At 44.4% G+C, this 13,231-nt stretch overlaps 1 protein-coding gene across 2 annotated transcripts; it reads left to right on the top strand.

The window, feature by feature from the left end:
- Positions 1–4,059: 4,059 nt before the first annotated feature.
- Positions 4,060–13,231, top strand: LOC141514715 (TBC1 domain family member 15-like). Of its 2 annotated transcripts, XM_074225736.1 has the most exons (12): positions 4,060–4,167; positions 4,456–4,572; positions 5,682–5,908; positions 6,915–7,094; positions 8,235–8,320; positions 8,844–8,947; positions 9,322–9,389; positions 9,944–10,090; positions 10,855–10,945; positions 11,147–11,271; positions 12,113–12,248; positions 13,101–13,231. In XM_074225736.1, the coding sequence occupies exons 1-12, from the start codon at positions 4,103–4,105 to the stop codon at positions 13,183–13,185; spliced, it is 1,431 nt and encodes a 476-aa protein (XP_074081837.1). In that variant the 5' UTR covers positions 4,060–4,102; the 3' UTR covers positions 13,186–13,231. The 2 variants fall into 2 exon arrangements, with proteins under 2 accessions (XP_074081837.1, XP_074081838.1); XM_074225737.1 differs by lacking the exon at positions 12,113–12,248.

Genomic DNA, 13,231 nt, shown 5'->3' with positions numbered 1-13,231 from the left:
GGCTGGTCTCTTTGAGATGGGGGGAGAGAGGGAGGAGGAGGTTCAGGAAGAGGACTAGCAGTTCTTCCTTTTTCTGACCCATTCCCTACTGCCTAGCCTTTTCTTCTATCTCTGAATTCTCAACTGTCTATATCCCATGAGGCTCAAAGATTCAGAGCTCTCAAAGCAGCAAGTAACCTTAGAAGACACCCAACACAGCTAATCCATTTATAATCAGCAAATAAACATGATCAACCAATTGAGTGAGGACCAGAGAGGTTCAGTGACTTCCCCAGGCAGTAAACCACAGAACTTCTGGTCTCAGTTTCTTATGATGATAACACATTTCTGAAGTGCTGGGAGATTTACAAAGCTTTCTTCACAACCTCTATCAAGAAGGTAAGAGCAAGTATAATTTGTTTCACAGATGCAGAACCTGAAGCCTAGACTTTCCTGAGGTCAGACAGATTCTTCAGAAGCCTTCCTCCAAATCCAATAATTTTTTTCAAGCCCAGATCATTCTCCCTCCCTGAGATCTCATCCCTCCTATTCTCTTCAGAGGGGAGAGGATTATAGAATTTAGACCAGAGTCTTTGGAGATATTAGTCTAATCCTCTTTTTGTATAGATAAGGAAAATGAGGCACAGAATAGGGCTGACAATTTCCCCAAAGTAACCCAAATGAGCAATAGAAGAGCCTAGGTTCTTTATCTCCAAATTCCGTTGCTCTGACCATCTAACTTTCTTTCTTCAGGTCATTGGGGGAAGGGAAGGAGGGATCTAGGGGGAAGATGTCAGAGGACTCAAGAGTCCATATTTCCCATTCTCAACAGAAACTTTAAAGAAGAAAGAACAGGGGAGGAAGAGGAGGGAGAGAAGGAGCATAGGATGGTTGTGCCCACTGGGATAAGTGTGTAAAGTATAGGAATGGACCGGTGAGGGATTGGACAGTCTCCTGTCTAGACAGTAGCCAAAGATTTTCTATTCATAGCGCAAGGGCGACCCCTTGTGGCCAACATAGGGAATCTTCCAGTTGGGATTGAACTAAGATCCGGGGAGGGAGGGAGGGAGAGAGGGAGGGAGGGAGGGAGAGAGAGAGAGAGAGAGAGAGAGAGAGAACTGTCCTAGCCTCCACTGCCAGGGAGGGTGGAGTCTAATGCCTGGGTTCATTTGCCTGGGTCTCCTAACATAAAGTTGTTTCTGCTCTTTTCAGTGTGAAAACAGAGGATAGAAAAATGGAAGAAGCATGAGGGATTGAGGTTAGACTTTAGGAAGGATTTATCAATAGTCCAGTAGATCAAGACAACAGCTCCCATTTACATAGTATTTGTTTACATTGTGAGTTGATCCCAAACTGTATGACTGGTTCTTCAGAGAGGTGGAGGGATTTGTGCTTGGCCACTAGATAAGATACTTTTGGAGAAGGGGTCAGTCCAGATGGAGATGTGGGGTAGGGAGTCTGCTTTGGCCTCTGCCTCACAAAGAAATCTTGTTCTATCACTGTAATTAGGAAATGAGATCTCTTCTACCTGGGGATCCAAGATTCTGGGCATAGTATGGCTCCAGTCCCTTCAGTTTGCCTATATTCTAAGCATCTTAAGGGATTGGATGGAAGAAGATATGGCTACTATAATATGCATTCTTTCTTTGCTATGCCATGCCCAAGTAGAGACTATTAGGAGAGGGAAGATGCTTCATCTCCTCCCCCATCCTGATCTCTGTGCTAAGTGTGGGACCCCAAATCATCCTCTTTATGGGAGCCAGAAGACCTTGTTTGGGGGGGCCAAGAGACCCTGACAATATTGTCTCCCTTCCCCCCATCCCCAGTTCCCTACCAGGCCTGGGCACAGATCGAGTGAAATTTGCATAAATTTGCATACACAGCTGCACACAGCTGCATCCAACTCTGGGCTATAAATCTGCCCGCGGGCAGCACATGGGCTGTCATGGAGCCCCATGCAGAGCTGCTCACGCGGCTCCACACGCCTTCATCTGGAGGCATAGTATTACATACGCCAGTCTGCAGACTTGGTTCCTGTGACATCGCTCCACCTGAGCACACAGCTATTACATGCATCAATCTCTTTGCCCACCCTCTATGTGTGGAGCTCTGTCTGGACTGTGGACTCTAGGAGCCTGTGCTATTAAAAGCTCTTATACCCATCCACATACATGAATATGAGCACAAATCCTTGCTTTGCCAGGATTGAGTGGTACATATACCATGAGCATCTATCTGTAAGGTAGGGTGGACTAGTGGAGAGAAGATCCCATTTGGAGTCAGACTACCTGGCTTTGCAACATGCTTCTGCTACTTCTTGACCTATATAGAATTGGGGAAACCATTTTCTTCTTTGTACCTCTGTTTCTTCATCTGTAAAAATGAGGGGTTTGTAAAAATGAGAGTTATCATGTGATCTAAGGTCCCTTCCAACTTCAAGTCTTATGCTCTTATTAACTTTGCATTCTGTATCCCTTCCCTCTGTATTTCTCAATTTCCTTGGGCCTCAGGACTTCTCCCTCATACCTGATCCTAGATCCCCCCAAACCATGGGGATTCAGGTTGTAAAACTGAATTTCAGGACAGGAATGAAAAGATATGGCTTTAGGATTCTTGCCAGTGACAGAATCTTGAGATTTTTTTTATCCACTTCTCTAACTGTAGATAAGAGAATAGACCTCTTGGAAATCGGAACAGTGGTAGTTTAAGTTGAGATTGCCAGAGAATGAAGGGGTAGAGTACTGACACATAGAAGACATGTATTTCTGAATATTTTTGACTATGTTTCTAAGTGTGTGTTTGTGCGTTTTTATCTTTTTTTTTATTTGAAAGTAGCAACTTGGAGAGAACTAGGTTGTCTCTCCCTACCCCAGCATCCTACTGTTTCTTCTCTTTCCACTAGGGGGCAGCACAGTCTCCCTAATGATTGCCTCCAGCCTAGAATTGCCCAAGTTCTACCCTTCACTGGGACCTCCTATCGTGGTGATAGCAGCTGGGTTCAAGTCTCTCCTGGCTCTGGTGACACCATCTTAAACTATCTTTTGGGGAAGCCAGGACCTGAGGTCCTTAAGGTCAAAAGAGCTGCAAATGTCCCTCCTTTCTCCCTGGCACTGTCTGTTCTCCCCATTGCCATTCAGATGCCAAGACTCTTGGATCCTCATGTGCAGCTGCTACAGCCACTTTCATTTCTGCCAGCCTCTTGGTCTAGCCAACTCAATTCTAACTGAGGCCAGATCCAAGCCAACTGCTGACCGCTAGCAGCGGTCAGCTTACTGAGTTCCCTACTGTCCCTTACTGTTCCCTACTGAGTATTACCATCCCAATGTTCCTACCAGATGTATATTGTTAAGACCTGACCAGCTGAGCAGAAATGGGCCAGAGGAGTGGGTGGGGTGGACAGAATCCACCCATAATGAGATGGGGAAATAGGGGGAGGGGAATGAGAATGGAGAGAAATGAGGTGAGAGCCTGGGTGAGGAAGAGTAGAAAGAGAGCTTAAGAGAGAAAGGGAAGTATAAAAAGCCAAGAGGAAATAAGAGGAAGGATGTAGGAATGAGGGAGATGTGAAGAGGAGTGGTAAGATAAGAGGCAAAAAAAGAGGGGGAGAGGAAGGACAAAGATTAGCAATCAGAGAAAGGAAGGAGAGGGGAGGAAAAGAAAGAAAGGATGTATTGAACTGAAAGAGGAAAGGATAAAGAAAGTAGAAAGGGAAAAGAGAAAACAGACCAAGGAGAAGAGGAGATGAAGCAAAGGGTTAGATGATTGAGTTTAGCATGAAGTGAAGGAGCTTTCCTTATGGTTAACAACTATAGAAAGGGTACTCACTTTTAGTAGTCCCCCTGTTTCCAGGGGATGCACTTTGGGGGGAGCAGTGTTTGTGTGCTTGTCTACTGGATCCAAACCAAATACAAATAGGAAAACTGAAGCTGTAACACATAAAGCACAAAAAAAGGAAAGGCAGAAAAGAAGATGGAGAAGGAACAGAGAGGGACAGAGAGGGGAACCAAGAGAGAATCTGGGCATAACATGTCTCACAATGCCCTCTGTGAGCTAAGCAGCTGGGTGAGTGGGGGAGGGGCCCTCACTGCTCAGGGATTAGTTCCTCATCCAGCTGTCCTGGGGTATGTACCCAGGGAACTGGCCATCTCTGGCCCTCCAGTTCTTCCTGTACTGTTTGCAGGCCTTTGGGTGAGGACCTTCCCTTGGTTGAAAAAGCTCATTGCCCTCCCCTCCCCACTGATCCCAATTCCTCTAGGTCTTACAGGTTCCCTGGGGGACTTCAGCAGGAAAACTGGGTTCATTTGCATAATTTGCAAATCATCTGAAGAATGTGCACGTCCTCTTCATTTTGCCTCCTTCCCCTACCCCAGGTGGTCCTTCCAGTCCTCCACCTTTCCCAAACCCAGAACCCTAGGCTCTGTCTAGGGGCAATGCTGCTCCTAGGGTGTGTTCTGCAGACTTTCTTCTCTCCAACAGGGAGTGGCTAGAGGTTTTCATCCAATTGGCCATCTTGAAAATCCAGAGAATCCTAGGCCTGGCTCCATGTGCAAGAGTGCTCCGCCTGTTGCTCCCATGGCTGAGCTCCTACCTAAGGTCAGGTTGGGTCACAAAAGAAAGGGCATGACCAGGACCAAGTGGAACCAGGATGACTCTTTTCAGGCTCCCTTGGGGGAGGGTGAGTCAGGGACAAAGGGACCCCAAGATTGAGAACAGCAACTCCCAAACCAATTGGACAAATAGGTCCAAACCTGAGAGATTCTGAAGGGCCTTAGGGACCTAGGGAGTTATGGAGGAAGCAGACATTGGTAGGTGGTGGGCCTCTTTCTCTTTTCACACTTTAAAGATTTATTTGAGTTTTACAATCCCCCCCCAATCTTACTTCCCTCTCCCCACCCCCCACAGAAGGCAATTTGCCAGTCTTTACACTGTTTCCGTGGTATACATTGATCCAAATTGAGTGTGCTGAGAGAGAAATCATATCTTTAAGGAAAAAACATAAAGTATAAGAGATAGCAGGATCAGATAATAAAATATCAGGTTTTTTCCCTAAATTTAAGGTAATAGTACTTGGTCTTTGTTCAAACTCTGCAGTTCTTTCTCTGGATACAGATGGTATTCTCCATTGCAGACAGCCCCAAACTGTCCCTGATTGTTGCACTGATGGAATGAGCGAGTCCATCAAGGTTGATCATCACCCCCATGTTGCTGTTAGGGTGTACAGTATTTTTCTGGTTCTGCTCATCTCATCAATTCATGCAAATCCCTCCAGATTTCCCTGAATTCCCATCCCTCCTGGTTCCTAATAGAACAATAGTGTTCCATGACGTACATATACCACAGTTTGCTAAGCCATTCCCCAATTGAAGGGCATTTACTTAATTTCCAGTTCTTTGGGTGGTGGGCCTCTTTTTAACATGCAGCTCTGCCTTTTTAAAAAATTTGTAGTAAATCTCTAGTGGTCTATGTCCATATTTCCATATCCCAAAGGCTGATGTAGATGCTAGGTATGTATATATGGGTTGACTGGGAACCCCACACAGAACCATATCTTTTTATACACACAGGTGTCTTTGCAAATATGAACATGAATTTTGACATAGCCTTGTACATGTGGAGAGGTCATGATGGTGTGGGTATAGAGGAAGGTGAAGATTAGTACAAGATTAGTTTGGAAACAACTCCCTCTTGTTCCCTCTACACAGAAGCATCATCACAGTGGATCTCAAACCAAAGTCCCCAGAGAAAGGGAGCAAGGAACCGCAGAAGGGCCATCCTAAGACCAGGATCCTCAAGACCACAGACCCCTCCAAGAACAGCCCCTGTAACTGTGTAGAGAGTCTGCCCCTGCCATCTGACTCCCTGGAGGGCCTCTTTGATCATGTGGGACGCTTAGATGTCCCTCGACTTCGGAGGATGGTCTACCAGAAAGGTCAGTAGGCAAGGAGCCCTTCCTTCCTTGCTCTTACATTGTCAAGGCCCAGCAGTTCTCTTCCTGGCCCCTCCAGATGCCATCAATCAATCAAACATTTATTAAGCATTTATCATATAATTGGCACAGTCTAACATACCTGAATGTACAATCTAGGTCAGATTTCTTCCAGGGTCCAAAAGAGTAACCCAAATAGGCAACTGAGAGGCAAAGACATCCAAAGACAAAAGCTGAAGCCCTCCTTTGAATGCTGGCTACTGAAAGCCACTTGGTCAGCCCCAGTGAAGCCTAAGAACCCCCCTTATCTCTTACCATTCTTCTAGTCACCAACTATTCTCCTCTCACAATCTCTCCAGTCAGTACTGTTCCCATTGCTACGACCTCACTGCATACCCTCATTAACTTTGACCAAGACTATTATATTGGTCTTATGGGTTCCCAGAATCTTAAAAATGGAAGAAAGTTTAGAGATCATCTGATTCCAACTCTCTCATTTTACAGATGGTGAAACTGAGGCACAGGGAGGTTAAGTGACTTGCTCAAGGTCACACAGCTAGTTAGGTGAAGAGTCAGGGCTAGAATACAAGTCTCCTGAATTCTTTCCACTGCACCACAATTTCCCTCTTGAAATTGCTGGGAACCTCCTCCTAGAATCTGCAATAGATTTCCCTCCCAGAGTTAGTTTAATGTCCAGGGAATAGTAGTGAGTCCAAGTGACTGACTGTTTGCAGAACCACTACGCCATCTTGTGGCAATGTCCAGGAACTGCACCTTCCTCTAAGTCCAGTAGTGATTGCCAATCTTTCATTGGGTCAAGAAGCAAATCAATTCAATTCAAGAAGTATTTATTAAGTGTTTATTATGTACAAAGACAAAAGTAATATCCAACCCATTCCAGCCCCAAACCACAAACTCTACTAGAATGGAATCCTTTTATGCTGGGAAGTTGATTCATGTTATATGTGTGTGTGTGTGTGTGTGTGTGTGTGTGTGTTGGCAATCTCAGGTCCAAAGGCTGAGGAGCGGAAGCTGGTATGGAAGTTTCTGTTTGGTGTGTACCCACCCAGCTCCACAGCTGAGGAGCGACAGGTATTAGATACTAAGCTGGAAGCCCATTACCATGGCATGAAGTGGGCCTGGAGAGATCAATATCCTAATGTCATCCGCCTCAGGGTGCCTGCAGATGGTGAGTATTCCCAGACAGAGAGTGAATAAATGAACCCTTTATGTGAAGATTACTATGCAAATGGGGGGAGGGGATGCATTTAAGGCTTTTTCCTAGTGGAAATGGGGGCTTGGAGGCTGGTAGGAAGGTTTAGTGTTCCAACCTCTTTTCTCTTGTGAGCTGTAGGATGCATGGCATAGTGGAAAGAACATATATTTAGGAGTTCTTGTTTCTGCCAGCTGCCTAAATAGATGTGGGACATATTGCTTAACCACTCTGGGTTTTATAATTCTGATATGTAAAATTATATTTAAGAATAGTTAATATTAAAATTAGTTTTAAGACTAAAATTTTTGTATAATTATGGGTGTAATGGATTGAAGTCAGCGAGGTTCAAATTCTACTATGAACACTTATTAGGTCTATTACTCTAGACAAAACTCTGAGCCAAAATTTTCTCATCTGTAAAATGGGAATGACACCTGACTCATTGAGTTGTCATGAGGATCAAAGGAAGTAATGTCTACAAAGCACTTTATAAACCTTGTTGATATTGAATTGTCTCAATTGTATGACTCTTCTGTGTCTCCATTTGGGGCTTTCTTGGCAGAGATAGTATTTGCCATCTCTATCTTCAGCTTCAGCTCATTGTACTGAGGAGGAAACTGAGACAAACAGGCTTTGCCCAGGGTCCCACAGCTAGAAAGTGTCTGAAGTTGGATTTGAACTCATCTTCCTTAATTCCTTGATTAATTCTATTACTTATTAGCAACAAGTTCTTGGACCTTACTTGGATCCTGGGAATATGACTTTCTTTATGGGATTGGGGAGGGTGACCATGGCCCTTTTCCTAAGACATTAAGAGGCAGAGAATGCTCATCTTCCCTTTTCCTAAATGGGGGGGGGGGAAGAGCAGACCAGGCTTCCCTCCTCCTCAACAGGGCTGGAAAATTGTTTTCCCAGTCTTTTTTTGGGTTCCACCACTCTAGGATTTGTTTAGAGTCAGGATTTAAAGGTATTTGGAGTGGTCTGAGAGAGAGCTCCTGGAGTTTCCTGCCTTCATTCCACCATCTTGGCTCCCTCACTCTGCCATCTTGGCTCCCCCTCCTCCCCATCTGCTGTATTTCTAAGCATCCTATCCTTCCTTTTCTTTTCCCACAGAGGAATTTTCCATGGCCATCGACAAGTATGAAGTGTTACAGGCACAGATAAGAAAAAAAGCATCTCCTCTGGAAAAGTTGGCTGAGGTGGGAGAGAACTGCTAGTCATTGGGTTGAAGAGGGAGGACATCTTTGCAGGGGTGGGGGTGGGTTCTAGTGGAAAAAAAGGAAGTAATTGCTGGGAGAAATTTCTCCTAAAGAATTCCAATGGAGACTCTGGATATATATTCATCCCATGGGGGAAAGAACCATGCCAAACTCATCTTATGCAAGGTTAGAAGAAGAGACACTAGTGGGGAGAGAAGGACTAAACCTAAAGACTTGAAAAGGCTCTCTCTCTCCTAGGAGGATCTTTTGTGGTAGGAGTATGTTTCCCCTCCTCTTAGTTCTTCATGTGATGGGGGGGAAAGGAATTTCTTTTTCCTTCCACCACCCTCACTTTTCATTAAAATAGGAAGAAGAAATTCCCATTCTGACAAGCAAAGAAAATAAGTCTTTACCTTTTTAGTTCTAGAATAGAAAAAGATGTACAGAGAAGGGAAGCTGGGGACTAGAGTGTCCACTGACCTGAAGAACAGAACTTTCCCCAAACCCTTTCTCCTCCACCCAGAGGAGTCTTCGGTACCATATCTTCAATGACCAGCTCTTCAGGAAGGCCCAGAAATACATAGATGCTGATGTCCCCCGAACTGACCGACACCGTTCTTACTTCCAGTGAGCAGGCCAAGCCAAGGGGAACTGGAGACCAGAGCAGAGCACAGAGATAAGCCTCAAATTTCTTGGGCTTAGGATACTTATGACAGATTCCATAGCTCCCATGGACTCCCTTTGTACTCCTTTCCCTAGCCCTGTCCTAGGTTGTGCAAGGGATATGAGTCATTATTTCCCTTGAAGTTCAGCATCACTGAGAAATAAGGAGATTCTCAAACCTGATATTCCTTAATCAAAACTAGACCATTCCAACCAAATTCTGAATGAGTTAAGGGAATGGGGAGCTGATATTTTTAGGGGTCCAGGGGAATTCAAAGTCTTGGGGAGTGGGATCTGAAGTAATTGGGGTACCTAAGTGTCATCTTCCCACCTCATAGGAAGGAGGGTTTGGTCAGGTTGCTCTCTGTCCGGGAGATACTCATCACCTATGCTGCCTTTCATCAAGGTAAGGCTTCCTGAGGGGACCTCCTTTCCCCTCTCAGGGGCCAAAGTGTTCACTACCTCACCATCTTATTTTGCTTCAATAATGCCATCCTTTATACATATCTCTCCCTCTTTTCTTGCATGCATCCTCCTCCTCCCTCATTTTTCCTTTCTTGGGTACTGATCTTCTCTTCTCTACTTTTTCATATCCCAAATGCCTCAAACCAGATCCCTCTGTTCCTTTCTCCAATAAACCAAACCAAGTTCCCCAGATATCCCAAAGGAGGTTCATGATTTTGTCCATACTACCATTGTTCTCCATTTCCCTTCCCTCTTTGACCTTCTCCAACTCAAATTTCTCCGGGCTAGGCTTGGATTTCTCCTGTGTACTTCTTTTTCTTTACTTTTCTTGTTAGCTACTTGTTTACATATTCTTCTTAGTTCCCTATTAAGGTGCCAAACTCTTTGAGAAGTAGGGTCTTCATCCTGTCCATCTTCATCTAGCTAGCCTCAGCAGAGTCCATTTTGTTCAATGGAATCCAAGTTGAAGGACATTCTTCCCTTTCCCCTTGCCAGACTTGGGTTACTGCCAGGGCATGAATGATTTTGTGAGCCGATTTGTGGAGACCCTGGACTCGGAGGTTGATGCATTTTGGTGCTTTGTGGGCTTCATGCGCTGGGCAGGAATGAACTTCACAGCTGACGGCATTAAAAGAAAGATCCGTGAGAGATGGACCCTGGGGAAGGGGATGGGAAGGGCAACCATATTCATGTCTGGGCATAGACAGCTCATGAGTGACAGACCCTGGTGCAGCTGATTGTTGCCTATCAGAATTGGAATTGGCCAACTGTGGTGGTATTAATCCTATAGATATTTTTCATATCTTTATTGTTTTATCTTTCACCCACACAACTGTTCTTCCTTACTAGCTATCTTGTCACTGTCTTTAGACCACTTAGTATGGCAACAAGTGCAGATGATATTTGTTCTTCAGTGTCAAAGAAGACTATGACATCAGAAAGGTGATGCCATGACGAGCATAAATTGGATTGGAGTGAGGGGGGAGCTGTGCTAAGTCACCAGTCTCACTTTCTCCTCCAGAGCCATATGGGTCCAGTGACCAAATATGAATCAGGACAACTGGAGATGGCCCTGGATGGGAGGCAATCAGGGTTAAATGACTTGCCCAAGGTCATACAGTTAGTAAATGTCATGTGTCTGAGGCTAGATTCAAATTCCTGTCCTCCTGACTTTAAGGTTAGTGCTCTATCCACTGTGCTACTTAGCTGCTCTCAAGTGAGGATGGGTACTGAATGAGAACTTTGGGATAGGGATGTTGTTATCAACAGGGAATAACAGGGATGGAACCTTTGAAAATGAGAGTGTTGGTAAGGAGATGATGGTTATCAAAAAGAGACACCAATTAAGGCAGAGGGCAAGGGGAAGGGAGGATGACCCTGTGAATAGACAGATATCCTCCCTGCAGATGTCTCTGAAGAACTGCTAAGATACGTCGATCCAGAACTCTCTAGTCATATTGAGAGGGTCTCCAAGGAAAAGCTGCTCTTCTGTCTTCGGTCAGCTTCAAAACCCTGGAAGGCTTGGGAGGGATGGCAGTGCTGAGAGTAGAGGACTGGGAGATGTGATTTAGAAAGCTCAGGAAGGTGGTGACAATGATGCAGGAAGTTGGGTCTGGGATTAATAGAGGGAGCTAGGAATGAATGTACAAGGGAACTGAGGCTCTGATAGTCTAACTAATCAACCCTATCCTCCCAAAGCTGGTTGCTGCTGTGTTTCCAGAGAGACTTGCAGCATCAAGATGCCCTTCGAGTACTGGAGATTAGAGGGTTGGAGGGTGCCAAGGACAACTCCCCTGACTGGCAGCATTCAGGGATCAAGGATGGTGAGTAGGCCAAATTCTTCCATCTTGAATTCTTTTTAAAAAATTTTTCCAATTACATGAAAAGATAATTTTCAATATTCATCTTTTTATAAGCTTTCAAGTGTCACATTTTTTCTAACACCCTCCCTTCCTCCCCCTCTCTTTGACAGCAAGTAATCTGAAATGCAGATTATACATGTACAATCATATTTAACACATTTCCATATTAGTCATGTTGTAAAAGAAGAATCAGAACTAGAGGGAGAAAAAAACATGAGGAAGAAAGAAAAAACTAAAAACAAGTTTTAAAATACGAAAATAGTTTGCTTTGTTCTCCATTCAGATTTCATAGATTTTCTCTGATTGGGGATGGCATTTTCCATCATGAGTCTTTTAGAATTATCCTTGTTCACTGAACTGCTGAGAAGAGCTAAATCCATCATAGTAGATCATCCCACAATGGTTAATTTGTACAATGTACTCCTGGTTCTGCTCACTTCACTCACTCACAGCATCAGTTCATGCAAGTCTTTCCCAAGTTTTTCTGAAGTCCATCCACTCATGATTTCACATAGAACAATAGTACTTTATCACATTCATATATCACAGTTTGTTCAGTCATTCCCCAATTGATGGGCATCCCCTCAATTTCCAACTCTTTACCATTGCAAAAAAAGCTGCTATAAATATTTTTGTACATGTGGGTCTGAAATCCCTTTCAACCTTATACACCAATCCTTTGTCAACGAACTCTAGTAACCTTTGATACCATCATATCCTTTGACCCTTCCATAATTCTTATCTGCTTCATGCTTTTTGGATCCCCTAACAATCTCCTCTGACCATGTCTGTTCACCTCCAGTGGAGGTCAATGGATGCTGTGCTCCCCGAAAAGACCTGACCTTTGATGTCCTGTTGTGTGTGGCCATACTGGTGCAAAACCGAGATCAGCTGCTATCATTCCATCATGCCAATGACTTCTTTCTCTTCTCCCAGAGGTATGCCCTGGCCCTGCTCTAGTCCAGGTCAACCCAGTGAGCTCGGGGGCAGCACAGACCTTGATTAAAGTGATTTTTAACATTAAGATTTTTTTTTTTTTTTAGTTTTTGCAAGGCAATGGGGTTAAGTGGCTTGCCCAAGGCCACACAGCTGGGTAATTATTAAGTGTCTGAGACTGGATTTGGACTCAGGTACTCCTGACTCCAGGGCTGGTGCTCTATCCACTGCACCACCTAGCTGCCCCCAAATTAAGATATCTTAACAAAAATGGCACACCTCCCTCATAGTGGGAGAGCGGGGCAAGAAATTCCCGAAATGGAAGGTCTTTTATGCAGTTAGCACAGACCTTGAAAGGCACTTTGTAAACTCTCTTGCTTGTATAACTGTACTCCAATGAATCAGCACAGGTGCTACAAATTCTTCCTTCTGTTATCCTCTTTGTGGATTATCCATAGTAAATACTTAATTCCATACTGGCTTTCTCTTGTCCTTTCCCTTAGTTCTCTTTCCACCCAACTCCCAGAATACCTTCTACCATCTCTCAAACATGTGTTGAGGAAAAAGAAGTGATACCCTTTAGTATTAATTTGAACACAACAGAAACATCTACCAAGGGGAAAAAAAATTACACAAACAAGTGAGACATTCTTTCCAAATGTTGATGCTTTTTCCATCATCACCTGTTTGAGGTGATCCAATTGGCTACTGCCATCTTCACTCCTGTAGAAAACTTGAGGGCTGAGGCAATAGGATCAAGACACTGGCACATCTGTGCCAGTCACTGGCTACAGTGCCCCCTCCCCATATCTGTGCTTTCCTGGAAACAAGTTGGTTGTCCCTTGTCTCCTCAGGCTCCAGGGAAAGTTGAAACTGAACACTCTTCAGGGAGAAGAAAAGGAGTTGCCAAGGTCGGAGCTACCTTACCTGGGGTCCTAAGGTGATGCTTATACCTGGACAATAAAACACTTCTTCTATGGGCTCA

The sequence above is a fragment of the Macrotis lagotis genome, chromosome 2 (genome assembly GCF_037893015.1).
Source record: "Macrotis lagotis isolate mMagLag1 chromosome 2, bilby.v1.9.chrom.fasta, whole genome shotgun sequence".
NCBI classification, from domain to species: Eukaryota; Metazoa; Chordata; class Mammalia; order Peramelemorphia; family Peramelidae; genus Macrotis; species Macrotis lagotis.
This window is presented reverse-complemented; position numbering and strand designations above follow the sequence as displayed.

Excerpts from the sequence above, each read along its gene's own strand:
- LOC141514715 (XM_074225736.1), top strand. The coding sequence starts at position 4,103 with ATGTACCCAGGGAACTGGCCATCTCTGGCCCTCCAGTTCTTCCTGTAC. Across the intron at positions 8,948-9,321 it reads CGACACCGTTCTTACTTCCA|GAAGGAGGGTTTGGTCAGGT; the intron begins GTGAGCAGGCCA and ends CCCACCTCATAG. Across the intron at positions 12,249-13,100 it reads TTCTTTCTCTTCTCCCAGAG|GCTCCAGGGAAAGTTGAAAC; the intron begins GTATGCCCTGGC and ends TTGTCTCCTCAG.